Source organism: Thamnophis elegans, chromosome 6 (genome assembly GCF_009769535.1).
Source record: "Thamnophis elegans isolate rThaEle1 chromosome 6, rThaEle1.pri, whole genome shotgun sequence".
In the NCBI taxonomy this organism is placed as follows: Eukaryota; Metazoa; Chordata; class Lepidosauria; order Squamata; family Colubridae; genus Thamnophis; species Thamnophis elegans.
In genome coordinates this window covers 17,974,999-18,001,201 of record NC_045546.1, presented here as the reverse complement: position 1 = coordinate 18,001,201, position 26,203 = coordinate 17,974,999, and the positions used below count along the sequence as shown (strand labels likewise).

Here is a 26,203-nt window from a genome sequence, read left to right as displayed (position 1 = left end):
CAGCGAGGAGCAACCGAAATACTTGTACTATGTATTTGCATACTGTAGCATTACTGCATCAATAACTTTAGCGTTGACAAATCTGTTTAAATATTGACGTAATATAAGAATGTAAAGATATGAAAGTAGTGTTAATTTTTCCATTTCAAATAACCTCTATACTGCAGAAGCTGAGAAGGACAATAACTTCATAAATGTCCTTGTGCTTCAAGACACAACTTAATGTTTCATAGCGTTTGAACTTTATACATGATTACACAGTGAAAAGCAGGCAAACCTAGTGTTATCACAATAGCCTAGGTATTTAGCACCAAGTGCAACTGTGCACAACTACTCCATTAATAGAAGAATAAGCTAGACAGTGGCACATATTTTTGTGCTGGAAATCAATACGACATCCAGAATGTCATACAGCTATAGCCTGTGTAAAGCATTTCTAGAAGGAAGATGCGACTGTTCCATCTAATTCAACGTTACATAATACCTGTTTATTTGTTCAATTTTTGACAGGCTGATTTTGAAATATTTTCTTCCTTGTTCCTCTTAAAAGAGTTTTAGCAAATATAAAGAAATTAGGACATTACCTGCGCAATACCCCCCCCCCCCAAAAAAAAAGAAAAAAAAAGCCGACAACCTGAAATTTTTATTCATTGGGAGGTATACAATTTGAGAATTTATGATAATTTAGTGATTTAATTCTAGCGCCTCGTACTTTCCATTGAAACCTTTTTACAATAAACATCACATGCATCTGAGAGGAAAAAATAGTACAGTATCCCATTTAAACAGAGAGGATGTCCCTGTAAGAGCTCCTCCCTTCGGGGAGTAGAGCTCCAGGTGACGTCAGAAGAGCGGCCTGGGTGTGAAGGCGGAACCCAAGGAGGAGGTAGGCTGGGCAAAGGGGGCGCGGCTGAGGATGGCGGTGGATTTAGACTAGGCCGGTATGCGGCTTGGGGCTGGGGAGGACAGGGCCTAAGGAGGCCTAACATGTTGGGAGAGTTTATTGCGGGCTCGGATGGAGATGCGGAGGAAAGGCCAACGAGGGGTTGATGCGACCCGGAGGCCCTGGCAGGCTGACCTGATTGGGTGAAGGCCATTGGATTGTCTGTTTGCGTCCACTGTTGCAGAACTGGGGCCGGTTGCGAGGCGTCGGTGGCTGGCCTCTGCGGGACGGTTTGAGCTGGATCTTCGTGGTTTTGGCGGCTCCTCAATTGATCCAGGTGCTGCCGCCAGACGGTGCCATCGGAAATTCTGGCCCTGTAGGAGACGGGTCCTGTTACCTCGATGATGGTGGCAGGCACCCATCAAGGATCCCCAGAATAGTTGCGATCCCAAACAGTGTCCCCGGGAAGGAAGGAACGGGATGGAGACCCCAGGTTGCCAGGCTGAATTCCTGAATAGAGGGGGTGTAGTCTATCCAGGGTGGTCCGCAGGTGACGACCCATCAGCAGCTCCGCGGGGCTTTGCCGTTTTAGGGGGCAAGGTGTGGAGTGCTGTGCCATTAAGTACACATCCACCCTTGCCTGCCAATCGCCTCGGTTCATGCGGCCCAAAGCCTCCTTGGCCGATCGGACTGCCCTTTCCGCCCGGCCATTGCTGGCCGGATGGTAAGGGGCGACTGGCGCATGGCGGATCCCTTGGGCGGCCAGGAATGTTTGGAAGGCAGTAGATGTAAATTGCAGGCCGTTGTCGGACACAACTGTGTCCGGCAACCCATGGGTAGCAAACAACCATCGCAGGGCCCGCACCGTGCTCACGGCTGTGGTGGAGTGCATTAAGTTCAGTTCCACCCAGTGAGAGTATGCATCTACAGCCACCAAGAATACCTGGCCGTGGAAGGGGCCTGCAAAGTCTATGTGAATGCGGGACCAGGGCCCGCGAGGCATCTCCCACTCCCGGGAGGGGGAGGAGGGTGGAGATGGGCGGGATTCCTGGCATGGGACGCAGCGGGCGACCCAGGCCTCGATCTCGGAGTCGAGGCCGGGCCACCACACGTAGCTGCGGGCCAGCGCCTTCATGCCCGCGACCCCGGGGTGATCGGCATGGAGCCGCTGAAGGACTTGGTTGCGTAGGACCGATGGGATGACCACACGGTCGCCCCAGAGGAGGCAGCCGGAGTGGAGGGAGAGTTCCAGCTGGCGGGACTTGAAGGCCCAGCAGTCAGGGTGGATAGGCTCTGTAGGCCAATCTCTCAGGACCCATGCCATGACTTGAGAAAGGACAGGGTCAGCTCGAGAGTTGGAGGCCACGTCCGTGGAGGTTAGGGGCAGGTCCAGCTCGGCGATGGATAGGACCAAGAGGCAGGGGACTGGCTGGGGGTCCTCGCAAGGAAGGGGGCAGCGACTAAGGGCATCGGCATGGCCTAGGTGCTTGCCCGGACAGTAGCATAGGGCGTAGGAGTACGCAGCCAGGAACTCCGTCCAGCGGGTCATCCTAGGGGATAGGATGGGGGGGTCGGCCTATCACCCGCCAGAAGCCCAAGGAGAGGTTTGTGGTCAGTGTAGAGGGTAACGTGCCGACCATAAAGATAGTCGTGGAACTTTTTAACCCCGGACACCGCACCCAGAGCCTTCTTGTCTATCTGGCTGTAGTTCTTCTTGGCGGAGGAAAGTGTCCAAGAGTAAAAAGCTATGGGGGCTTCTGAGCCATTGGGGAGGACGTGGCTCAGAACCGCCCCCAAACCCACGGGGGAGGCGTCACAGGCCAAAGTCAGGGGCAGCTTGTCACTGTATTGTACTAAGACTGCCTCTGAGGTCAGCAGGGATTTGACAGCCGCGAACGCATGCGCTTCGCGGCTGCCCCAGCGCCAGGCCATGGATTGGTCGAGCAACCGATGCAGCGGCTCGGCTAGTGACGCCTTGTGAGGAATAAATGGCGCGTAAAAATTTAAAAGGCCGAGGAACGCTTGGAGTTGCGCCTTTGAGGTTGGGGGGGGGTGCGTTCCTTATGGCGGCAATTTTTGAAGCGGTGGGGTGGATTCCCTGGGCGTCAATCAAGAAGTCCAGGAATTCCACTTGGGGCACAGCAAAGGAGCATTTGCTGTGCTTCAATTTTAATCCCACGCCCCTAAAACGGTCGAGGACCTTCCTTAAGACTTTGATGAGGTCTGAGCGGCTGCTTGCAGTGATCAGGACGTCATTAAAGTAGGGAACAACGCCAGGGAGCCCATGGAGCAAGCGCTCCATGAGGCTCTGGAAGATCCCCGGGGCAACAGATACGCTGAATTGGAGGCGGCGACAGCGGAAAGCCCCCCGGTGGGTGACGATGGTCTAGGCAGCTGCCGCATTGTCATCCACAGGGAGCTGCTGGTAGGCCTGCGCCATATCCAGTTTGGAGAAAATGCAGCCCTGCCCCACTGAGTGGAGCAGATGCTGCACGACAGGGACTGGATAGGGGTTTGCCTGGAGGCCAAGGTTGATTGTCGACTTGTAGTCGGCGCAGATCCTGATGGACCCGTCGGCCTTCACGGGGATGACTACGGGGGTCTCCCAGCGTGAATGGTCAACGGGCTCCAGCACTCCCTGCGCCAAGAGCTTATCTAGCTCGGCATCAACCTTTAGCCTCAAGGCAAAAGGCACCCTGTGGGCCTTCAGCCTGATGGGGGCAACCTGGGGGTCCAAGTTAAGGGAGATAGGGGTGCCCTTGTATTGGCCAAGCTGCCCATTAAAGATGTCAGCATAGTCCTTAAGGACTGCTGCTACATCAGAGGGTGTGTCCACCACACTGTGCACTCCTGTCAGGGATAACCCTAAAGGAGAGAACAATCAAGGCCCAGGATTGAGGGAAGCGGTTTTAAAACAATGAGGGCTGGGAGAACTGCACACTGGCTCCCATAGGAAACCCGTACCCCATAGCACCACAGAATGGTAATATTCAACCCCTGGTAGTCCCTTAAGATGGCGTCCGGTGGAGAAAGCTGGGACTTGGACACATGGGGGCAAAGTTTTGTGAATGTAGCCCATGAAAGGAGGGAGCGGGAGGAGCCAGAATCGACCTCCATCAAGCAGGGGGAGCCCTCAATGGTGACTGTAATGGTGATCTTCTGCTTACCCACTGAGGCCAGGTTGATGGACACCGCAGGGGTATAGCAGTCTTCACGGCGTGGCTGCTGACGTCTGGCTGGTTGATTCTTTGGAGGAGGAGGACGACTGTAGACTGGAGGTTGTTCGGCTGGTGAGAGAGGAGGCAGGGCGGCCCGGCAAACCTGCGTCAAGTGACCCTTCTTGCCGCATCGGTGGCAGACGGCGGTCTTGAAAGGTCAGGTAGAGCGGGTATGAGAGCCACCGCAGCCTATGCAAGCAGGAGAGGCTGCAGGAGTGCGGATCAGCGCCGGCTGCTGTTGTTGAGGCCGGTGAGGGGTGGCCCGTAGGCGATCCACCTGGTCAGTGTAGAAATTTTCCGGCAAGGGTGGCAGCTCATCAATTAAGTTAGTAATGTATTTAGATGGCTGTGGTGGTGCGGGGTCAGGCCCCGGCAAGGCTGGTAAGGCAGGCAAGGCTGGCACAATAGAAAAAGCGGCGGCATGAGGTAAATAACGGTCGATCTCTACTGAGGAGAGGTCGGCAAGTTCGGCGGCCCTGGCTTCGTCAATGGCGTAGACTAGGGTGACTTTAGGTTTTCCAAGGAGTCGGCGCCTCAGGAATATATCCTTGAGGCCGCACACAAATTGCTCCGCTAAGTTGTCTTCCAAGTCAGGGAAGTCACATTGCGCTGCGGCGACTCGCAGAGCCTGCAAGAATTGATTGACCGATTCGGACGGCTTCTGCACTCGCCTGCGGTAGGCGAAACGGCGGGCGATCTGAGATGGGGTTGGGGCATAGTAGGCTTGGAGCCCTTCAGTTAGTTCTTCCCAAGTCAGATCATATACAGCTCTAGGGGCAGCGAATGAGCGGGCCATTGCGAACATCTCAGGACCGCAGGCGGTTAAGAAAAATCCACACTTTCTGGCCTGAGAGTAGCCTTGCCGGTTGTTGGCGATGAGAAAGCATTCAAATCTTTCTAAGAATGCGGCCCAGGACTCTCCGCCAGCTCCGAATGGAGCGAAGGCTGGCATGCCGGCCATAACAGCTGAGGTGGCGAGGCGGCTGAGGCGATTTGAGGCAAGGTTTTCTTGTCCGGTCTATGGGCCTAACACGATCGTTGCTTGCCCTCTAGGTCGTGCTCAGAGCCGGTGATCCCACTGCTCGTCGCCAGTGTTAGATCGGCGGCAATAAATATGAAGAGGCGTCTGAGGTAACCTTCAAGAACCGTTTATTACAGGCAAGAACAGAAACTGTAAGTAGACCGGCACCTCTCCTCCGTCTGACAGCCTTTTATACTGAGCTGTCAGACGGACGAGCCAATAGCCTCGCGTATGACAGCCCGGCAACTTGCAGGCGCGTCTGATTGGCTAAGACGCGCCGCTATAACAATGAGGCCTTGCTTGAAATACTCAGCAGATCAGACCAATGCTTAAAAAGTGCTCTGAAATGTCAAAGGAGAGCTGATGGCATGACAGCACGACATGCAATCTTGGTGCTCCGAGATCACAGTTGAATTTCTGCTGCTGGATGGTCCATTTGGACCTAAACCGTCCCGCAGAGACAGTGATTGAGAAGGACACTTCCTGCTGATCTCAGGGACACCACAAAGTCCCTCAAAGATCCAGGAATAGCCTTTTTTTCCGGTGACAGAAACACAGCTAATGAAGCTGCTGAAGTTGGGACAGCTCCAGAACAGGAAGAAAGCGGAAAGAGAAAGTGTGTTGAATTGGTAAGGAAATTTTATTATTAGAGGAAGAGACTACCCAAGAAAAAAAATTAAATTAAGTTAAAATTGAAGACAGAAGACTGTAGGTGGCGAGACTGATCTGCACTGAAATTAGTGTGTTATCCAGTTTCTATTTTTTTTCACGGATGGAAGTTTTGCAGGGGCTCCCTATTTTTTAAACTAATGGATTAATTCTTTCTTCTTTTTTCACTTTTGCTTATACCTATGGATTAAAATTTTCCTTCTTTTTTATAATGCTTGATTGGATTGATTGGATTGTTTTTGATCTCCATTTAAGGGTTTTTTCTTTCTTAAGCTTGGAATATAAAGAAGATAATAAGAAGGATTATAAAGAGGGTTGTAACAACAGGAGGAAAAGCAGTGACACTGCCACTTAGAGGCTGGAGGCTAGATACATTGTTTTTTCTTCATTCTCTTTGATCACTTGAGATTCAAGGTTCTTTCAGTTTGTTTACTGACAGTGATAGTAGGAAGAGCACAAGTTGTTTATACAGGTGCCTTTTGGAAGTTCTATCACTAGCTATTGGAGGGAAGACAACATCTTGACTTGAAAGATAATAAATGAACCTGTTTGAAGTTTATTAAAATAGCCTTGAACCTTATAGTGGCAGTATCTGCAAAATTGAAAGAATGGTTCAGCAGGAAAAAGAAACTGTAAGATTGCAAATGATTATGTTTGAAATTCAAAATCTATTAGTTGTGACAGAGAGAATTGAAAAGAGATTGGAGAATATGGAATACAAAACAGAAAAATCTGATGGAGAAACTGAGGATGTTTACCAAACGAAGAAAGTGGAGGACAGAGTTCAAAAGATGGAAGAAAAAAATGAGTAAAGAGATAAGTAAACTGTGGATACTAACAACAAAGTGAGTGTGATTGGTAATGGCAAAAGTGGAATATGGAAAGGGGAGATAGATGGATTGGAACTCTACCCCAGACTTCAAAGCACAGAAAAAGAAAAGAGAGAAAAATTGACGGAGATAAGGAGAGAAACTTAAAGTTTATTGGATAAAGCTAAATAGCAGTAAACAAATAATATGCATTCCACCTAAATAAAAAAACCACATATTTACAGAATTTCATAAATGTGTAAGCTGTTCACATGCCAAGATTAATGCAAGATTAAAAAGCTGATAGTGGTTTGGGGACATCAGAACACTGAAAGCTGTGTGGTATACACTAAAACCCCAAATATATTGAATTCAGCAAAAGGCCAGTTACCTAAACAATCGTTTAGTTCCTGCAGGAAAGGTTGACATGTTCTCATTCAATTTGCTTATATTTTTAGGCACAAGCAGAATTGCTCGTCAAATACAGCAGTCCATAGTGAGCTACATATACAATCGGGAGTCAGTGAATCTTTTCTACAGCACCAATAATATAGGGTTTTATTAAGCATAGAGAAGTTAAAGTTTCAAGCTCAATTTGTAAACGGAGGCAGTACTTGTTTGTGTTGCAACAGTGCAGGAATTTGTACGGGAACAATAAGGCCATGGCAGTTATAACTCAAAATTTACTGTGCAGAGGCACATTTTTAGGTTGTAACCTCAGTCTAATCATTATGGGGGGAAAGGTGCAATTTAGTACAGAATTTGTACATTACACTTGTAATGCTTTAAGCACACTTTTAAAAGTAATCTAGATTTGCTGCCACTGTAGCTTCTCATTTTACTTTCTCCAGATGATCTATGACAGAACTGCCACAGGCTTATACAAACATTTCATGTATTACTGTAAAGGTACCATCTATGCCTTTTGGCAAAGAATCCTTTGCCAAAATAACAGACTATCTATATAAAGCCAGAGAAGTTTCATTATACATGCAGGTAACAAAAGAAAACATACTATAGCTAATAGCAGTACTTGATCCAATATAAAATGTTCATTTTTGAGAAACAATTTGTACTTGAACAAGCACATTAAGAAGATACCTATGGATGCATCAAACATATATTAAACAAGGGCTCTGAAACAGCATTTAAATACATACAGGTGTTCCTTAAAATAATAATACAGCGAGGAGCAACCGAAACACTTGTACTATGTATTTGCATACTGTAGCATTACTGCATCAATAACTTTAGCGTTGACAAATCTGTTTAAATATTGACGTAATATAAGAATGTAAAGATATGAAAGTAGTGTTAATTTTTCCATTTCAAATAACCTCTATACTGCAGAAGCTGAGAAGGACAATAACTTCATAAATGTCCTTGTGCTTCAAGACACAACTTAATGTTTCATAGCGTTTGAACTTTATACATGATTACACAGTGAGAAGCAGGCAAACCTAGTGTTGTCACAATAGCCTAGGTATTTAGCACCAAGTGCAACTGTGCACAATTACTCCATTAATAGAAGAATAAGGTAGACAGTGACACATATTTTTGTGCTGGAAATCAATACGACATCCAGAATGTCATACAGCTATAGCCTTTGTAAAGCATTTCTAGAAGGAAGATGTGACTGTTCCATCTAATTCAACGTTACATAGTGTCTGTTTATATGTTCTATTTTTGAGAGGCTGATTTTGAAATATTTTCTTCCTTGTTCCTCTTAAAAGAGCTTTAGCAAATATAAAGAAATTAGGAAATTCCCTGCAGAATACCAAGAAAAAAAAAGCTGACAACCTGAAATTTTTATTCATTGGGAGGAATACAATTTGAGAATTTTTTATAATTTAGTAATTTAATTCTAGCGCCTCGTACTTTCCATTGAAACCTTTTTACAATAAACATCACATGCATCTGAGAGGAAAAAATAGTACAGTATCTCATTTAAAAAGTGTTGGAAAAGCTTTAGAATAAGACTTGACATAATCCCTGTGCTGCCATGTGCCAGCATTTCCAATGAGCGGCTACATACAAGAATGGAATAATTGTACAGAAAATCTAATATAAAAATCTGGAACCCTAAGATAGTATTTTTTCCTCATCTTTTCCCAGACCCCCATCAAAATCTTCTGAATATAATGTCCCATGAAGTACCTATGGGGGGTGTCTCTTTCTTGTCAGAGGGAGGCATGCCATCCCTGAGGGAGGTCATGTCCCTCTATAGCCAATAGGCGCCTTCTACTCAACATCACCCAATCCTTCACCCATGTCATAATTGCTGCATTATAGTATGCTTCCCAGTTGGGTACTCCGAAGCCTTCCAGTTCTCTACGTTTTTGCAATATTTGGGCTTTAATTCATGCTTTCTTGCCTTGCCATATAAATTGAGCCACTATTGTCTCCAAAGATTTTTAAAAAAATTTGTCCAATTTAGTTGGTGCCATTTGAAACAGAAACAAAAATTTTGGTAATACATATGTCTTGACTGTCGCAATCCTGCCCATCAAAGACAGTTGTTTACCACTCCAATTAGTCATATCTTTAGATACCTGCTGTAGCAATTTCATATAGTTATCTACCTTCATAGAGGAACATCTCTCCGTGAGCCAAATTCCCAAGTATTGTATTTTATGGGCCATGTTAATTCTAGCCATTTCTTCTTTTTTCCTATTATCTAGTGGATTAGGGTTTTTTCCTCTGTGTGCCTGTTGTATATTTAATAGCTAGGCCTCTCATATAAGCCTTGGCCGTATCCCAAAGTATTTGTGGAGTTACTCCTTTCCTATTTTCTTCAAAAAAAACCACCTCATTTCCCTTTTAAACATTTGCTGAAATTCTTGTTCTTTCACTATCTCTGTATTCATCATCCACCTTCTCTTCCTCCCCTGCCTTACTCCTTTCCACACCAATAAGAGTGGATTATGATCGGCCCAGGTATTAACCTCAATTGCTGCTTCCTTAATCAAGTCCCCAATTTCTGGTGTCAACCAGGCCATGTCGATCCTAGAACAGGATTGATGTCTATGTGAAAAGAAAGTAAATTGTTGTTTCTGTGGGTGGAGTTCACGCCATACATCCTTTAATTCATATTCCTCCCTCATGTCTTCAAATAGTACAATATCCCATTTAAACACTGTCGGAAAAGCTTTAGAAGAAGAGTTGACATAATCCCCGTGCTGCCATGTGCCAGCATTTCCAATGAGCGGCTACATACAAGAATGAAATAATTGTGCAGAAAATCTAATATAAAAATCTGGATCAGGAAGACCAGAGACCAAAAAAAATATTCTGGAGAAATAGTACCCACTGCCACTGTCTGATGAAACGAATAAAAAACATTTGCACGACTTATGACAACTCTAGTCAACACTTCGACAGAAGTAGGATTATAAGTCATTCAGCAGTGCATATATGGAGGCATGAACTGTGAAAAAAGGCAATTCCTTGGACACAGGAGGACTATCCTGGATAATAATTCATCATGGAGGGAGTAGACAATTGAGAATATGGCCAAATGAGCAGCTATATGAATGTTTTCAGCTTCTTCGAGACTTTGAGTGCTAAATAAGCCACTGAAGTGTGATATCTATATTGTCCTTTTCTTTGCAGGAAATGGAGTAGCAGCAGATTTCTCTGTCTTGAATAGCAGCCAGGTTCATTTCTTCAATAAGCTGCTTCTCATCCAGTGCATTAACAAGGTCTCTTTTGTTTCCAAGTAATAGAACAGGAATTCCTTGTAGCTGTGGTTTGTCTAGAAGATTGGGCAACTCATTTCTAGAAGTTTCTATTTTCTCACGATCTGCTGCATCTACCATACAGACAATAGCATTAACTCCTCTGCAGTAGCATTCCCACATACTTTGGAATCGTGGCTGTCCTCCTATATTAAGGTGACCAGATTTTCAGATTGGTAAAGAGGGACACCATTGACGGAGGGCGGGGGGGGGGGGGCTTGATTAAAAATTTTATATTTTGTCAAAAGGTCACCCCAGGACACTGAAACCAGCATAAATACGAATCTGTTGCCAAAATTTTGATCACGTGACCATGAGGATGCTGCAACGGTCGCTAAGTGTGAAAAATGGTCATCAGTCACTTTTTTCAATGCCATTGTAACTTTGGTCACTAAATGTTTTCCCCCTTCTCGAGATACCTCACTTCTTCCTTCATTCCTCTTGCTTATCTACCTTCACCTTATCGGTCTTCTGCTCTTTCCATCTCTTCCTTCCTTTCTCCTTCCGTCCTCTCTTCTTTCCTCACTCACTCCCTTCCTCCTTTTCTCTTCCTTCCTCCTTCCATTCTTTCAGCTTCCTTTCTTTTGCCTATCTACCTTCTCTGTCTTTCTGCTCTTTCCATTTCTCTCTTCCTCTTCGCTTCTGTTCCTTCCTCCTCCCATCCTTTCACCTTCCCTCCTTCCTATTTCTTCCTTCTTCCTTCCTTCTGCCTATCTACCTTCACCTTCTCTGTCTTTTTGCTCTTTCCCTGTCTTCCCCTTTCCTCCCTCCTTCCCTTCTTTCCTTTCTAGTTCCATCTTTTCTTCTTTTCTCTCTCCCTCCCTTTTTCTTCCTTCCTTTCTTCCTCCTTCCTCTTGCCTATCAACTTCAACCTCTTTGTCTTTCTGCTCTTTCCCTCTCCTCCCCTTTTCTTCCTACCCCCTTCCCTCTTTTCTCCCTCCCTTCTTCTTTTTCTTCCTTTCTTCTTCCATCTTCCTCCTTCCTCCTTCTATTCTTTCTCCTTCCTTCCACCTTTTCTCCTTTTATCTTCTCCCCCCTCCTTTCTTCTTTTCCTTCCCCCTTCCCTCCTTCCTTCCTCTCCTTCCCACTCTCTCCTTGGGAGGGGTTGGGGTTGGGGGGCCAGCAGAGACCAAATAAAGTCAGAAAATCTTATTAAAACTTTCTTATTTGTTGGATCGCATTGCTGCGAACTTATAAACCAAATCAGGGGAACATTTTGCAACCGAGGGTGCTGCAAGGAGAGGCAGCCCTGCCCCAGTTTTGCAAGGAATGATAAACGGTGCTTTAATCTGAAGCAACTACAATCGGAACCGCAGACAGGGAAAGAAAGAAAGAATGATCCTTGTAGCACAAAACCCACCTTTGCATGGTTGTGAGAACATAGGTAAAACAAAACAAAAAAAAGCACAGCATCCCTCCACCCTCTGAATGGGACTCAGCGTGACTCCGATTTGAATAGAAGGACAGCGTGGGGGGGGAGATAAGCACCTTAATTTTCATTCTCTGCGACCATGATGCTTTGCAAGGAACATTCCCCAGGCTTTTTGCAGATTTTTCCTTTCGTGCTTAAAAAAAAAGAACAGGACTTCTTTAAAACGCCACAGAATGAGCTTTCAGCCTGACAAAAATGTCCTCCTCCTCCTCCGTCACTAACAGCTGGGGGCTCAGAAATCAGAGCAAAAATACAGTCCTCCATCTCTTCCCTCTTCCTGGATTCACTCCAAAGTTTTAAATCTCCCTTCTGTGCATAAACACTCCCTCCCCCTGCCTCTCTCTCTGTATCTGTTTGTCTCTCACTCTCTGTGTGGCTCTTTGCCTCTATCTATCTCCCTCCCTTCCTCTGTCTCTCTCTCTGTCATTCTCTGTGTGTCTCTGTCTCTCTTCACTCCCTCTGTGTGTGTGTGTGTGTGTGTGTGTGTGTGTGTGTGTGTATCCCTGCCCCCGCGGATGGGCTCCGGACTAGAGGAGCCTAGTTTTCCTCCTTTTTAACCAGGCGATCTTCAGCTGCTGCACAATCCCAAGGGCATGTGCTGCCCAGTTTGCTAAATCCGGTGCGGCTTCAGAGAAAGAAGCTGTGTGAGAAAGTCCCCCACATCCCCACTGCCTGAACATTTGAATGAAGGAGGCTGCAGGCTCCTTTGTCCTTGGCTATGCAATTTTCTTTCATTCTCTGCTGCCTGAACGAGTGAATGAGGCAGAGGGAGAATGAAAGGAGATTGCGTCCCTTCTGTCTCCCCGTTGCTCAGAAAAGCAACTCCAGGGAGGTCCTTTGGTGGTGGCAGGCGTCCTAGAACCTGCCTGCTAGCAAAGGACCTTCCCAGAGTTGCTTTTCTGAGCAACGGGGAGACAGAAGGGACAAAATACCGGCCGGCTGGGACGAGTATACAGGGCTGGGGGCGGGGCAGGCTTACTTCTGGGTCCGGTCACAAAAATCAGGACTTTTTAAGAACGCTCCGGGACACGGGACAAATTGTGCGAAAGCGTGACCGTCCCGCGAAAATCGGGACGTCTGGTCACCTTATCCTATATCCCAAATCTTTATTGTGACATTACCCTTGGTAACTTTCCGCATGTTGAAGCCCACTGTAGGAATCATGTCTTCACTGAACTGGCCTGACGCGATGACATTGACAAAGGTGGTCTTGCCCAAGTACTGCAGCCCGACCAGCGTCAGCTCCATCTCTTCCTTCCAGAAGAGTGAACGGAACCAGTCCAGCAGCCGAGACAACAAGGACAGCATGGTGGCAGTGACAGCAAAGCCCAGCCCCGCGTCTCTCTCCCCTGCATCTGGCTCACCGGCTCAACTCGTTCCGCTTCACCTTCCGTCACCACGACACCGACTCCTGGCGGCTGCAGTTATTCCCCTCTGGCTCCTCGCCTCCGTGGGTCATATGATGGCTTGGCATGCTGTAAGGACAAGAACGGCTTCCGTCCCTACGGCTTCCCTCACAGCGGCCTCTGCCGGCAGCAGGGAGGCGCCGCACCCATGGAAGACTCAGGAGAGAAATCTTGACAGAAGCACAGCGATAACCAAAGATAAGCTGATGGAAAGAGCAGATATTGGGTTTCAAGCTTTTATGAGATACGAAAGGAACAACATGTTGTCAAGAGAAGTTTACACAAGATTTATTAAGAAAGTAGCTAGAACATTAATGCTACAAATGGCAAGCAATATAAGACCGTAATATTACTGGAAAGATACAGGTTGATGCAATGAAACTGTATAATAAAAAATTAAGCTAAATTTAGTTTACTAGTAGTATGTATAAAATGAAGCGACAATAGCTATAGTTAAATAATGATTAATAATGATAACAATACATATATATTAATTTGATAATATGAAATTTTATATAAACAACACATGGAGATTATGAGAGGAGGTTTAAAAGTTTTATCTAGAATATGTTATAAAGATGTATTGTGATTGGATGATTTCAGGATGATTAAATGGAATGTTATCATATAATTCTATTCTAGATTTTTAATATATATAAAAGGATGCAAAAACAATTATAGTCAAATTAAGGTTGAGATATAATAATTATGATATACACGAATATAGGTGAATTTAAAATATGTGATTTGATATGAAAAGCAGGTGGTGACTATGGAAGCGATGCATGGAAATACTGTAACCAACTGACACACTTTCTACAATTTGTAATGGAAGATGGTTTTTTATTTTTTTATTTTTATGTTTGTTTGTCCTTGTTCAAATAAAAATTGTTTTTTTTAAAAAGTGCTCTGAAATGGGAAGGAAAAGCAGTATTCTGTATTTTCTTCCAGAAGTAAGAAAAGCAAGAGTAAAAGCAAAAGTTTGTATGACTTCTGTATCAGGTTCTCTTTTTCAAAATTGGCCATTCTTCTGAGTTCCCAAATTCCGATCACTGTAAGGGTCCACTATTATAGTAATCTAAGAATTATTTTAGTAAAAATGCAGCATCCCCAGCTCTGTAGGGACACAACAAAGATATTCTCGTGTTAATGATCAGGTAAAATCTTCTTTGATTTATCTCAGAGGTGGTATTCAGCAAATTCTGACCAGTTTTGGAGAACTGGTAAGGGATATTTTGAGTAGTTCGGAGAACCGGTAAATACAACCTCTGGCTGGCCCCACCCCCATTTATTCTCTGCCTCCTGAGTCCCAGCTGATTGGGAAGAAATGGGGATTTTGCAGTAACCTTCCCCAGGAGTGGGGAGGGAATGGAGATTTTACAGTATCCTTCCCCTGCCACACCCACCAAGCCACGCCCAACAAGCTACACCTACAGAACCGGTAGCAAAAAAATTAAATCCCACCACTGATTTATCCCATATGTTGACAGCTAATAAGTAAGGATTTGCTTAAAGTCAGATTCTTGCAGTCACCATGGACATTTTAAAAGGATCTGAATGCAGAGAATTCTCTTTTTGCCTCTCCATCTGGTAGAGCAATTAATGTACCCATTTACCTCATTGAAAGGAATGGAAGCCCATGATTATAATCTTTTTAACTTCTCTTGGACAAAACCTCCATCCTTGGGTGGGCTAAAATCTCATGGGCATTGCTTATAGCAGTGGTCCCCAACCTTTTTATCGCCGCGGACCAGTCAGCCTTTGATAATTTTACCGTGGCCCGCTGAGCGCGCGCAGGGGTGGGGGGGCGTTGTTCGCGGTTTCGGTGGAATACGTCGATGACCAGCGCTAGTAGCATAGCCTTGCGCAGGCGCAGTTCAGTATGGCTAGCGTAGATAGCGTAGCACAAACTGCGCCTACGCAAGGCTACGCTACTAGCGCTGTCTACGCTAGCCCTACGTAGCTGCGCAGGCGCTCTTAGGTTTTTTTCAGGAATCAGCCAGCACTGAAGCGCTGAAAAGGAATGAGAAGGGCGGCGTTGGACACAGGGGGGCGGTGGGCCGCTGGTGACGTCAGAGTGCCACCAGCGGTCCAGTAACACCCCTTGTGCCAGTTAGCCCTAATTTGCATACAGAAAGAAACTATGGCCCCCGGCCGCTGCAGCGATCATGGCCCCCGGCCGCTGCGCGGCCCAGTGCCAGGTACTCCACGGCCCGGCACCGGTCCGCGGACCGGGGGTTGGGGATCACTGGCTTATAGGACCTTGGGAGAAGTTGAACCTACAGGACCCAGAATGCAAAACTTGAAATGACCACTTCATGGCTGCAGAGGGATACAGCAAATACTACAGGAGGCCCAATTTCGAAGCTTCAATTTTCTAGCTTTCTACAAGTTACTCATCAACTGACCACATTGAATGGACTGCCACTGTCTAGCTAACCATAAAGTGTCAGCAAATTTGATTTTACCACCAATGGTTTCTCATTCTTGGTTTCTTTCTAATATTCAAATAATTGGGGAAATTCTCTACTTGTGGGGAAAAGCCAACTGTCACTTTGTCCATTTGTCCAATCAAGCATACTAGAATAAACAGTTGATTTAACCCTCCATGCATATGTGCGGAAGCGCCATAGAGCTCAAATACCGGTAAGGAGCATGGGCGGGCGGACAGGCCCTCTGGAGCACTGTACTGGAATGGTACCCAGTGCTTCCGGCAGGCACTGGTACACCGGTACTAGGGAGTACCAGTTGTAACCCACCACTGGTAAATGGACTCTTTCAAGACCACCTGGTTTTATCTCTCATTCTAAAGTTGTATTCTGTTGATATCTAAAAGTTGACATCAAAATCTATTACATTCAATGGCACAGTTTTTGTTCCCTTTAGTGTCCGAAATTACCACTCTATGCAATGTAAGGGAGATAAATCGAAATGTGTCCATTAATGCATTTTTGGCTTGTAATAAATTATACAAATTATGGACATTATTTTTCAGTATATCTTTATACTGAATTAGCATTAGCTCCACAACTCAGACTGATTTTATAGGAATTAAAGTTTCTGCAAGATTCAGAAATTTACGTATTTGAGTTTACTATTAACCTCACTTTCTGGTTTGTGAGTATCACCCAGAAATCTTTTAAGCTGTTAATTATAGAGGATGTAATTTCTGAAATCAGTAAATTAGTAAGTTACAATTTTTTAAAACTTAGTACAACATGGTACATTGATTCAGACATTCAGTGAGCTGTTTACGGTAACTGAGTTGTTGTTGTTGTTGCATTTGCTAGGACTGAGAGATAGCAGTTTGGTGTAATGGTTAAAACCCCTGGCTGGAGATTGGCTAGACCTCTAATCCTGTCTTAGTCACAAAGATAATTGGATGACTCAATTCTTGACAGTCAGGTCCAGAAATAATCAATACAGGTATTCAATACATCAATACAGGCCGCGCGAGCGATCGTGGGTGCACCTCGATTCACCCACGTAACACCTATCCTCCGCGAGCTGCACTGGCTGCCTGTTGATCTCCGGGTGCGCTTCAAGGTGCTACTTGTCACCTACAAAGCCCTTCATGGTATTGGATCTGGGTACTTGAGAGACCGCCTACTACCAATTACCTCCACTAGACTGATAAGATCACATATATTAGGCCTCCTCCGAATTCCATCAACCAGCCAGGGTAGACTGGCAACTACCCGGAGGAGAGCCTTCTCGGTGGCTGCTCCGACCCTCTGGAACGAACTCCCCATGGAGATCCGGACCCTCACCACCCTCCAGACCTTCCGCACCGCCCTTAAAATCTGGCTATCCCGGCAGGCCTGAGGTTAAAGACTCTAACCCCTACTCGAATTGTATGACTGTTGAGTTCTTAAATGATGTTGTGTCTTTATGTTGTAAATTGTTCGCCCTTCCCCCCCCTTTGAACTGTGAGCCGCCCTGAGTCCCCCCAGGGAAAAGGGCGGCATACAAATAAAGTGAAAACTAAACTAAACTAAACTAAACCTTGACTTTTGACCTCAACTGAGATCAGAATTTCTGTTGCCAAGCAAGGCAATTGCTAAGAGAGCTGCAGCCGATTTTATGAACCTTTTTGGACACGGTTCTTAAGCAGATCACTGTAGTTGTTAAGTGAATCACATTGTTGTTTAACTAAGATGATTAAAGCCCTGGAGACTAAAGCATATGAAGAAGGGTTGGAGGATTTGGTCTAGAGAAAAGAAGAACTACAAGAGACATGTTAACAGTGTTCCAATATTTGAGGTGCTGCCACAAAGAAGCGGGGGATCTATTTAAAAGGCAGCCGAAGGCAGGACAAGACACAATGGATGTAAACTAATCAAGGAGAGAAGCAACCAGGAATTAAGGGGAAACTTCCTAACAGTGAGGATAATTAATCAGTGAAACAGCTTGTCTTCAGAAATTGTGGGCGCTCCATAACTGGAGATTTTAAAGAAGAGACTGGACAGTCACTTGTCTGAAATGGTATAGGGTCTCCTGCTTGAGCAAGGGGCTGGACTAGAAGATTTCTAAGATCCCTTTTAGCTGATCAGGCATAGCCTCTTTTGACTTATGTCTTAGTTTCAAGAAGAACTAGAGACTAGCATCTTTCAATGACCATGGGGAAATGGGGGGCTTTGACTTTTTCAGGGAATAAGTGTCATTCTTCCCCCCTACCCTTTACTGACAATCATGGACGCTGTTGTCTCCTTGCAAGTAAGAAAGAATTCTGTTGCCTGCACATTTAATTGAAAGGAAGACTATTCCAGATACCTAAAGAAAATCCATGCAGTTACTGATATAAATGGACATCAAATATATTTAATGGATTTATAAGCAGTTGTAACAGAAACAATTCCACTTCTCTTCTGTGTGATGTACAGGTAGTCCTTGACTTACAACAGTTCACTTAATGACCATCTGAATTACAAAGGCACTGAAAAAGGTGACATGACCATTTCCCACAGTTATGACCATTGCAACATCACCATGGTCATGTGAGTTACATTCCAGTGCTTGACAACTGACTCACATTTATGACATTTGCTGTGTCCTGGGGTTATGTGATCAACCTTTGCATCAAAGAGGAAACCAGATTCACTTAACAACCGTGTTACTACTTTAACAACTGCAGTGATTCACTTAACAAATGTGGCATTACCCAGTTAAATGGTATCAGGCAAATTACTCCTTCCTTCCTTCCTTCCTTCCTTCCTTCCTTCCTTCCTTCCTCCCTCCCTCCCTCCCTCCCTCCCTCCCTCCTTCCTTCCTTCCTTCCTCATGGCATTTATTATTAATGGTATATTTTATGTTAGATGTGAATTCATTCCTGCAAGCCCCTCTGTTTTTATTGCTTATTCTAAAGTTAGATTCTGTAGATATCTAAAAGTCAACATCAAATCCAAGCTATTCAATTGCAGAGTTTTTGTTCCCTTTAGTGTCTGAAATTGCCACTACATACCATGTAAGGGAGATAAACTACATTGTGTCCATTAATGCATTTTTGGCTTGCAACAAATTATACAAATTATATAAATTGCTTTTCAACACAACTTTCTCAGTATTAGCTCATGAACCCAGATTAATTTTATAGGAATTAAAAGTTTCTGCAAGATTCAGAAACTTATGTATTTGAGTTTACCATTAACCTGACTTAGAGCTGAGGTGGCGCAGTGGGTAGAGTGCAGTACTGCAGGCCATTTCAGCTGACTGCTAGTTCGGCAGTTCGGTGGTTCAAATCTCACCGGCTCAGGGTTGACTCAGCCTTCCATCCTTCCGAGGTGGGTAAAATGAGGACCCGGATTGTTGTTGGGGGCAATATGCTGACTCTGTAAACCGCTTAGAGTGGGCTGAAAGCCCTATGAAGCGGTATATAAGTCTAACTGCTATTTCTGGTTTCTGAGTATCACCCAGAAATCCTCTAAGCTGTCAATTACAGAGGATGTAATTTCAGTAAGTGGCAAGATTACTTTTTAAAAATTTAGTACTTCATGGGACATTGATGTTTACAGTAAGTGACGTTTTGGTTCGGACTGAGAGGCAGGCAATTCAGTGTAGTGATTAAGATTGGCATGTACTCGAGTCCTGTTCCAGGAAGAAGACAGCAGAGACAAACGACTTCTGAAATTTTGCCAATGAAAATGGAGAATGTGGTCCAGGAAGTCCCTAAGAATTAAGTCTGATTCAAGTGTAAGAACAATGAATTGTAAATCATGATTTCATGAGGATGGTACTGCAGATACTTATAAAAGAGTCCTGGTTTCTAGGAGGCCACAAATTCTGAAGAAATTTCTGTTTCAAGAGGCCAACTGGTTTACTCTTCCATGGATCTCTCTGTCAGCACCGCTCTTCTCCTGACCATCTCCTGCTGCCTGGGGAATACTGAAGCCCGACGTTACAATTATATACTCACTGTACCAAATGGGGGTGCCTGGGGTAACGGGGGCTCAAGTGAGTTTTGCCCTGAAGGCTATACAAATGGCTTCTCCCTAAAGGTAAAAACTTATTTTTCAGATGCTTTTTTATTTCTTTCTGTTTCTTTGAAATTCACTTTTAAGTTTTTCACTTTGTGTTTTAAGAAAGGCCACAGAATGTGTGTTCATGCTTAACATTTATTTGATTCTATAATCAAAGAGAAGCACCGATTGTCCCATATTGATGGGTAAATGTTGGAAATTCCAAGAACTGAAGGCTGAACAAAACCAAGGGCTGATCTGGAAGTTTATCAGAGTCTTATTTTCCTAGGTAGTACCACCCCAAGAGAAAGGTGACGATACAGCTCTGAATGGAATCCGTTTGTACTGTGACAAAGGCAATACAATTGAGTCTACAGTTGGACCGTGAGTAACCGATTTTCTTGTCCTATATTATTTTCTTGTGAGGAGATGACTGATTGTTAGTGTACCGCTATTAATTTCAGAAGGGGATGCACTGGAAATAAATGAATTAATAAATCTGATTTTCATGCACTGTTGTGCAATGGTCTCTCTGAATTAGCAGCTGAGACATGGTTGGAGACTTGTTTATTCTGGAGAAGTCCCAAAGTAGCTGCTAATATTTTGTGTGCCACAGCAGATGTATCTCCAACCATTGCTCTTTCCTGACATTCATTCATGCCCCAAACACCTCTTTATTGACTCAATGACCCTTGGTGGTGCAGTGATTTGAGTGCTGTACTGCATGCTACTTCTGCTGCCTGCTGGCTGCCTGCAATTTGTATTCTTTATTTTTTTCCCCTAAAAGCTTATGTCAGCAGCCACAAGATCCTCTTTCTTTGTTCCCCCCTACAATAGCCCAATGAGTTAAGTTGAAAGTCAATTATAGTCCCAGAGATAATGAATTTTGATATTCAGACATAGAATTCAACTGGTTCCTTTTAGCCATAATGCTTGAGTTTTCAGGCCTGATGACAAGAGCTTAATCAACAAACCAAAGAGATGTGTATCCATCTTTTATTGGCAGGTGGGGAGAATGGACTGCCACCCAGTTCTGCAACTCAGGCTACCTGGTCTCTTTTTCTATGAGAGTGGAAGGCCCTCAAGGAGAAGGTGATGATTCGGCAGCTAACAACATCCAGTTCGCCTGCAGTGATGGTCAAGGCATGATGGGCGAGGGCCTGAGTTGGGGTGATTTTGGCCCATGGAGCCTTCGCTGCCCCTTGACTGGTATATGTGGGATACAAACAAAGGTGCAGGCAAGACAGAGCGAGGATGATGACACAGCACTCAATGATGTGCGTTTTTACTGCTGTTAATGGCTGATACATGTTTTGTCACCTAGAAATACGCTTTTGCTATACATTTCCAAAAACTGTTAATTATAGTCTAATATTAACTTGAGGAGAGAGTAAAATCTTTGTGCAAAATGTGGTAGTACAAGGTAATCCTCCCATCCCTCTGTGTATTTTGAAATGGGCTCATATTGGAGAGAAAAAAATGTTGTGGCAGAAACCTCAAGCATTGCAAAGATTGATGATCTCTTCTCTATCATTTTGAATCAAGTCACAGAAGCAAACTGTAATTCTGTATTACTGCTTTCTTGCTTGCAAATAAAATTGTGTTGCATCTTCAAAGTCATTCCTTTTTTTCATTGAGCCACGTTTTGGGCCACGATAATACGTATGTATTTCTTTGGGTTTATTTATTGGTGCATTTCACTTCAGAGAATAGAAAGAAAATAAACTATAGGTGGACCAGCACGAGTTAAAAACCAACAAAATTGATGATATACGTGTTTTTATTAGATGAGCTACAAAAGTTTTCTTCTTAGACAAAGCCTACAAATGATCACTTATCCAAATCACTACTTTTCTGTTCTTGAAATACTTACATAAAAATTTATTGAGATTGATTTGATTTTATTGAGTTTGTATGCAGCCCTATTCCCGAGAGACTCAGGGCGGCTCACAATAAAAAGGGAAGGGATACAAAAAATAAAATAAAACAACAATTTAAAATTCTACAACAGCCGTAACCTCGAATGGGGCTGGATAGTTCAACGGCCCCAGGCCTGCCGGAACAGCCAAGTCTTAACTGCATTGCGGAAGGCCAGGAGGGTAGTAAGGGTCTGGATCTCCACGGGGAGATCGTTCCAAATATCTCTCCTCCAATCCCATGCCTTTCATTGGCTCTGAATTTTTATGTTTATGTATTTATTGATTTCATTTGTACATCATTGCAACTTAATCAGGCTCTTGGTTGCTTACAAATTGACACAAACCCAGTTTGTCAAAAAGTTTATCAAAGGTCAAGGAAGATGCCTCTTCCTGAGGTCTGGAACTGAAAAGCCATCCCTTGACCTTGTGAATATGAGGAACTCTCAGCTGCTTATCCCAACATGACCACAAGCCTAATTCCACTAGGAAAATGTGTCCTTTTGTTAACTGATATCAATACCAGACCAACAATGAAGTCATAAACAATCTCCCAATCCAGAAGCTACCAACTCAGTCAAACAATCAAGAAGTAAGCAAAAGGTTGGTCAATAAACAACTAAGAAGAAAACTACACTCCCACCATCAAAGCTGTTATGTAAACAGAAATCAAACCCTCCTCACTTCTAGTACTGAAGATATCTCTTTGTTTTAATGAAACATCCACAATAAACCAACCAAGCAGTATTTCAGCATCATACCTCAAACACACGAGATCAGAGAATGGTTTTCAACAAGAATAGAATAGAATAGAATAGAGTAAGTAAGTAAGTAAGTAAGTAAGTAAGTAAGTAAATCTTTATTGCGGTCAAAGACCAGCAATACACATTAGTTTTTGCACTGTGTTAAAAAATACTGACATTAAGATCTAATTAAAAGGTATTGACGGTAAAAAGGAAAATAACATACATGTTCTCAGATTGTTCGGGTCACTCCCTGGTTTACCTGGGTGCAACACTGTTAAGTATAGGAGTAAATACAATGGTCCAAAGATTGTTAGAGATATGTCCAGATAATTGGTACAAGATGACAACTATACTTCTGTAGCCAATTTTTTTCTTATGGTTTTCTTATGGCTTATGGCTCAGCACAGACTTTATGCAAGATGGAGTTAGCTTGTCTGGGTCTGGAGCTTCTCCTGGCTTTTGTCTGTGAAACGGATCTTGCACTTCCTTTTCGGTGATCACCAGGGGTTGTGAACCCAATGGGTTGGGGTCCGTTATAGTAGGTTTGGGTTTTGTTGGTGTTACTAAGAAAACAGAGGTCAGAGCTATGTCTTCAACAAGGCTCCATCCCATTGTTTTTAGTTAAGACAGGCATGGCTTTGTTAGGGAAGGACCCTCATTGAGGGTCTTTGCTCTCTTTCTCCATGTCTTTGGGTTTGAAGGCTGTACTTTATTACCTGTTTTCTCCAGCTTCCCTATGGTGTCTGTGTCCAGCTTTGGTATTGCTAGTCTGGAGTTTTCCCAAGGCTGACACTCCACTGGTTCAACTGGTTTCAAACACCCAACCATACAAGCATGACATTTTGTATTAAGTGAAGCTTCTGTGTGGTTTTTAAAAGCAGCCACACACACATTGAATTGCTGTGGTCTAAACAATTATCCTATAAGGTTGAGTATTATCAACTTTTTAGATTAGATCCAGAGAGTAATTTCTTTACAGTCATGGCTTTCAAAACCATTCCTCTAAGCACGATGAACTCTGAAATTAATCCATGATCTCTGTATAGTTTAAGAAAGTTTAGATGATATTGTTAAATGTTAACATGGCAAGAATCAATACATCACACTGAAATTACGCTTTGAAATAAGGCATTCACAAAAGTCCCTACAAACAAATTCTTTTTCTAAATGAGAGATCAGAACACTGTGGTTTTTTTATTTTAATTTTCTTTTCTGGGCTGTTCCCTATTTCTGCGAAGTAAAAATTTCTGCAGAACTCAGGTAATGTGAACAGCTGGAAAGTAAACCAATAGCTAAATAATCCCATAAAGATTCTTCCTAAATATAGGCTGGCTAAATAAAACAGTTTATGTTGAGTCACATCAATCATTGTATTTCCCCATAAGTAAACAATTATATTAAAATATAGTTTATGTTTTATTTTGGTTTTTAAATGTGCACTGTAAATAGTAATAGGAAGCTAAACAGAAATCTCCAATAATGTAAACATATAATACATAATACATTAAAAAGGAAACAACACATGGATTTTAGCATTGTGTTGAAGTAATTGTGACTTTGAAGTAATTGTGACTTTGAAGTAATTGTTGTGACAATCATTGTGACTTTGAAGTAATTGTTTTTTCTCCCCCAAGAGTGAAAAATATGTATTTAAGACCGATGCTGACCAATGTTCCCTCTAATTTTTTTTCAGGGTGAGCGGAAAAGTACAGTGTGTGAGCGGCACAGTTTCATGCCTGAGCACCTAAGAGAGCAACAGTTTGAACTTCTGTCTCGTCTGCTGGACATTTGCGCAACATTCCAAGCGCCAAGCACCAATTGTGAGCGAGGTTTCAGCCTGATGAATGCCAGGCATGAAAATGTGCTACTCAAACACTATACTTTTCCGCTCACCCTGAAAAAAAAAAAGACTTCTGCTCAGCTTTTAGATCATTAGACTGGCTAGAGAGAGACATGGCACCAACAGGTCCTGGGTCCTGGCATTTTGCAGGCAACCTGTCCTCTCACATTCCTTTGGAATGCAACCCATCACATTTGAATTAGATTTTGCCAATTATCCTATTAAAAGATAATCCTATTATTCTAAAATATGACTAACTCGATATTAAAAATGTAAATATTTAATGCTGATAAATAATAGCAGTAATTGTTATTTAGTATGATTAAAATCAGTATTGATATATCAATATATCTATCAAAATTGACAATAAACACTAAAATAACAATACAAATATATAATGTGGAATATAAATGTAATAAATATAATATATAAATGCAACATAAATGTAATAAAATAATTTATCATGAAACTCTCCCCCTTTAAAGTAATAAGATCAATTAAATAGTCTAACAAGTTTGGACAATATGCTATATGTTATGTTACTTAAGAATATATATGCCTCAGAATCAGATACAACATCCACATCATTTCCAACTGAGTCAATAAAATGATATGCCATGCCAAAACTATTTTAAATAAAGATATGAAATTAATCAAGTATTGCATTTATTTTTCAAAATGAATGTAGAATTTTTTTTATTATTTAAGTTTTGTACCCTATCTTTTCTAACTAACGTTAACTTTAAAAACATGTTACATCAGACCACAATACAAGTAATTAAATGAAGACTAAAATAAGTGTTTTGGCATATTGAGCTTTTTATATTTCTTTCTTATATTGCTTCCTTAGTTGAGAACTTGCTCCTCAGCTTACTTACGCATTAACTGTTTGTTGCTTTTATGGCTTATTCATTCACTGCTCCATCTTCAGTTTTTTTCACAGGGGGCAGGGCTTCCTTCCTTCCTTCCTTCCTTCCTTCCTTCCTTCCTTCCTTCCTTCCTTCCTTCCTTCCTTCCTTCCTTCCACTCCTTTGGCCACCAATTTTGATCCAATTCTCATTCTCATTCTCATTCTCATTCTCTCTCTCTCTCTCTCTCTCTCTCTCTCTCTCTCTCTCTCTCTCTCACACACACACACACACACGTGTTCTTTGGGGGGGGGTTTGAATTACTCCGCCTCACTGCGCAAAGTCGGCTCAGCATGTGTTCGGCCCCTGCTTACGCCGAATCAAATCTGCAGCCGGCGGGACCATTTCAAAGCCGCCAGTCCTCTTGCTCCTTCTCCTTCACCGGCAAAGCAGCGGCGGTGGTGCCTCCCCCTCCGCTCGGAGCACCTGAGCTGGCTCCCGCGTTATCCCTGCCATCGCCTCTACCTCCGCCGCTTTCCTACTAGCTCCTGCGGCCTCAAAAGCACGGCAGAGGAGGAAGGGGGAGGGATAACGCGGGGGCCAGCTCAGGTGCTCCGCGTGGAGAGAGAGGCACCACTGCCACGGGCGGCTCATCAAAACAAGTCTGGGGAGGTCCTTTGCAGGCGGCCAGTTCTAGCCGCCTGCAAAGGACTTCCCCACGTTTGCTTTGGTAGAAAGCTCTGCGCTTTCTTAGAAATCTCTGCGTGGGGGTTTCTAGTCACGTGTGCGGCCGCGCAGGCGCGCACCTTAGAGGGAACAGTGATGCTGACATACTGACATTGCATCTCAGAATTACTGAGCATTGGCAGGAACTGATAGGGATATTTAGCCCTTTTCTATCTAATCAAAGAAAAGCACCAATTTATACATACATACATACATACATACATACATACATACATACATATTAATATAACTTTTTTTAAAAAGTTTTTATTAAATAAACATTAAAAAGGTTGGACATAGTGTGATATTTCTGGCATAGTCATTTCCATAGAGTTCTTAGATTTTATAACAATAGCAGTTTACATCCATTACATAGGTATGTGTAATCAGTCAAATTACCTACCCACTAATCCCTTTTGTTATATAGTTACTATCAGTACATATACATATCCAATTCCTACCTATCATATAATATTAATACCATATTTCCAATTCTT

The 26,203-nt window shown here is 43.4% G+C and overlaps 2 protein-coding genes across 2 annotated transcripts; one reads left to right on the top strand and one right to left on the bottom strand.

Annotated features, from left to right (window-relative positions):
• Positions 1 to 9,978: 9,978 nt before the first annotated feature.
• Positions 9,979 to 13,077, bottom strand: LOC116510530 (ADP-ribosylation factor-like protein 8B). Its single transcript, XM_032220128.1, has 2 exons — positions 12,861 to 13,077; positions 9,979 to 10,483 (listed from the first exon to the last, which is right to left on the bottom strand). The coding sequence occupies exons 1-2, from the start codon at positions 13,075 to 13,077 to the stop codon at positions 10,164 to 10,166; spliced, it is 537 nt and encodes a 178-aa protein (XP_032076019.1). The 3' UTR covers positions 9,979 to 10,163.
• A 6,412-nt stretch (positions 13,078 to 19,489) lies between these two features.
• LOC116509925 (vitelline membrane outer layer protein 1-like) lies at positions 19,490 to 20,928 on the top strand. The gene is made up of 3 exons (XM_032219227.1): positions 19,490 to 19,669; positions 19,920 to 20,014; positions 20,637 to 20,928. Exons 1-3 carry the CDS (start codon positions 19,499 to 19,501, stop codon positions 20,926 to 20,928), a joined length of 558 nt encoding a protein of 185 aa, XP_032075118.1. The 5' UTR covers positions 19,490 to 19,498.
• Positions 20,929 to 26,203: the final 5,275 nt, after the last annotated feature.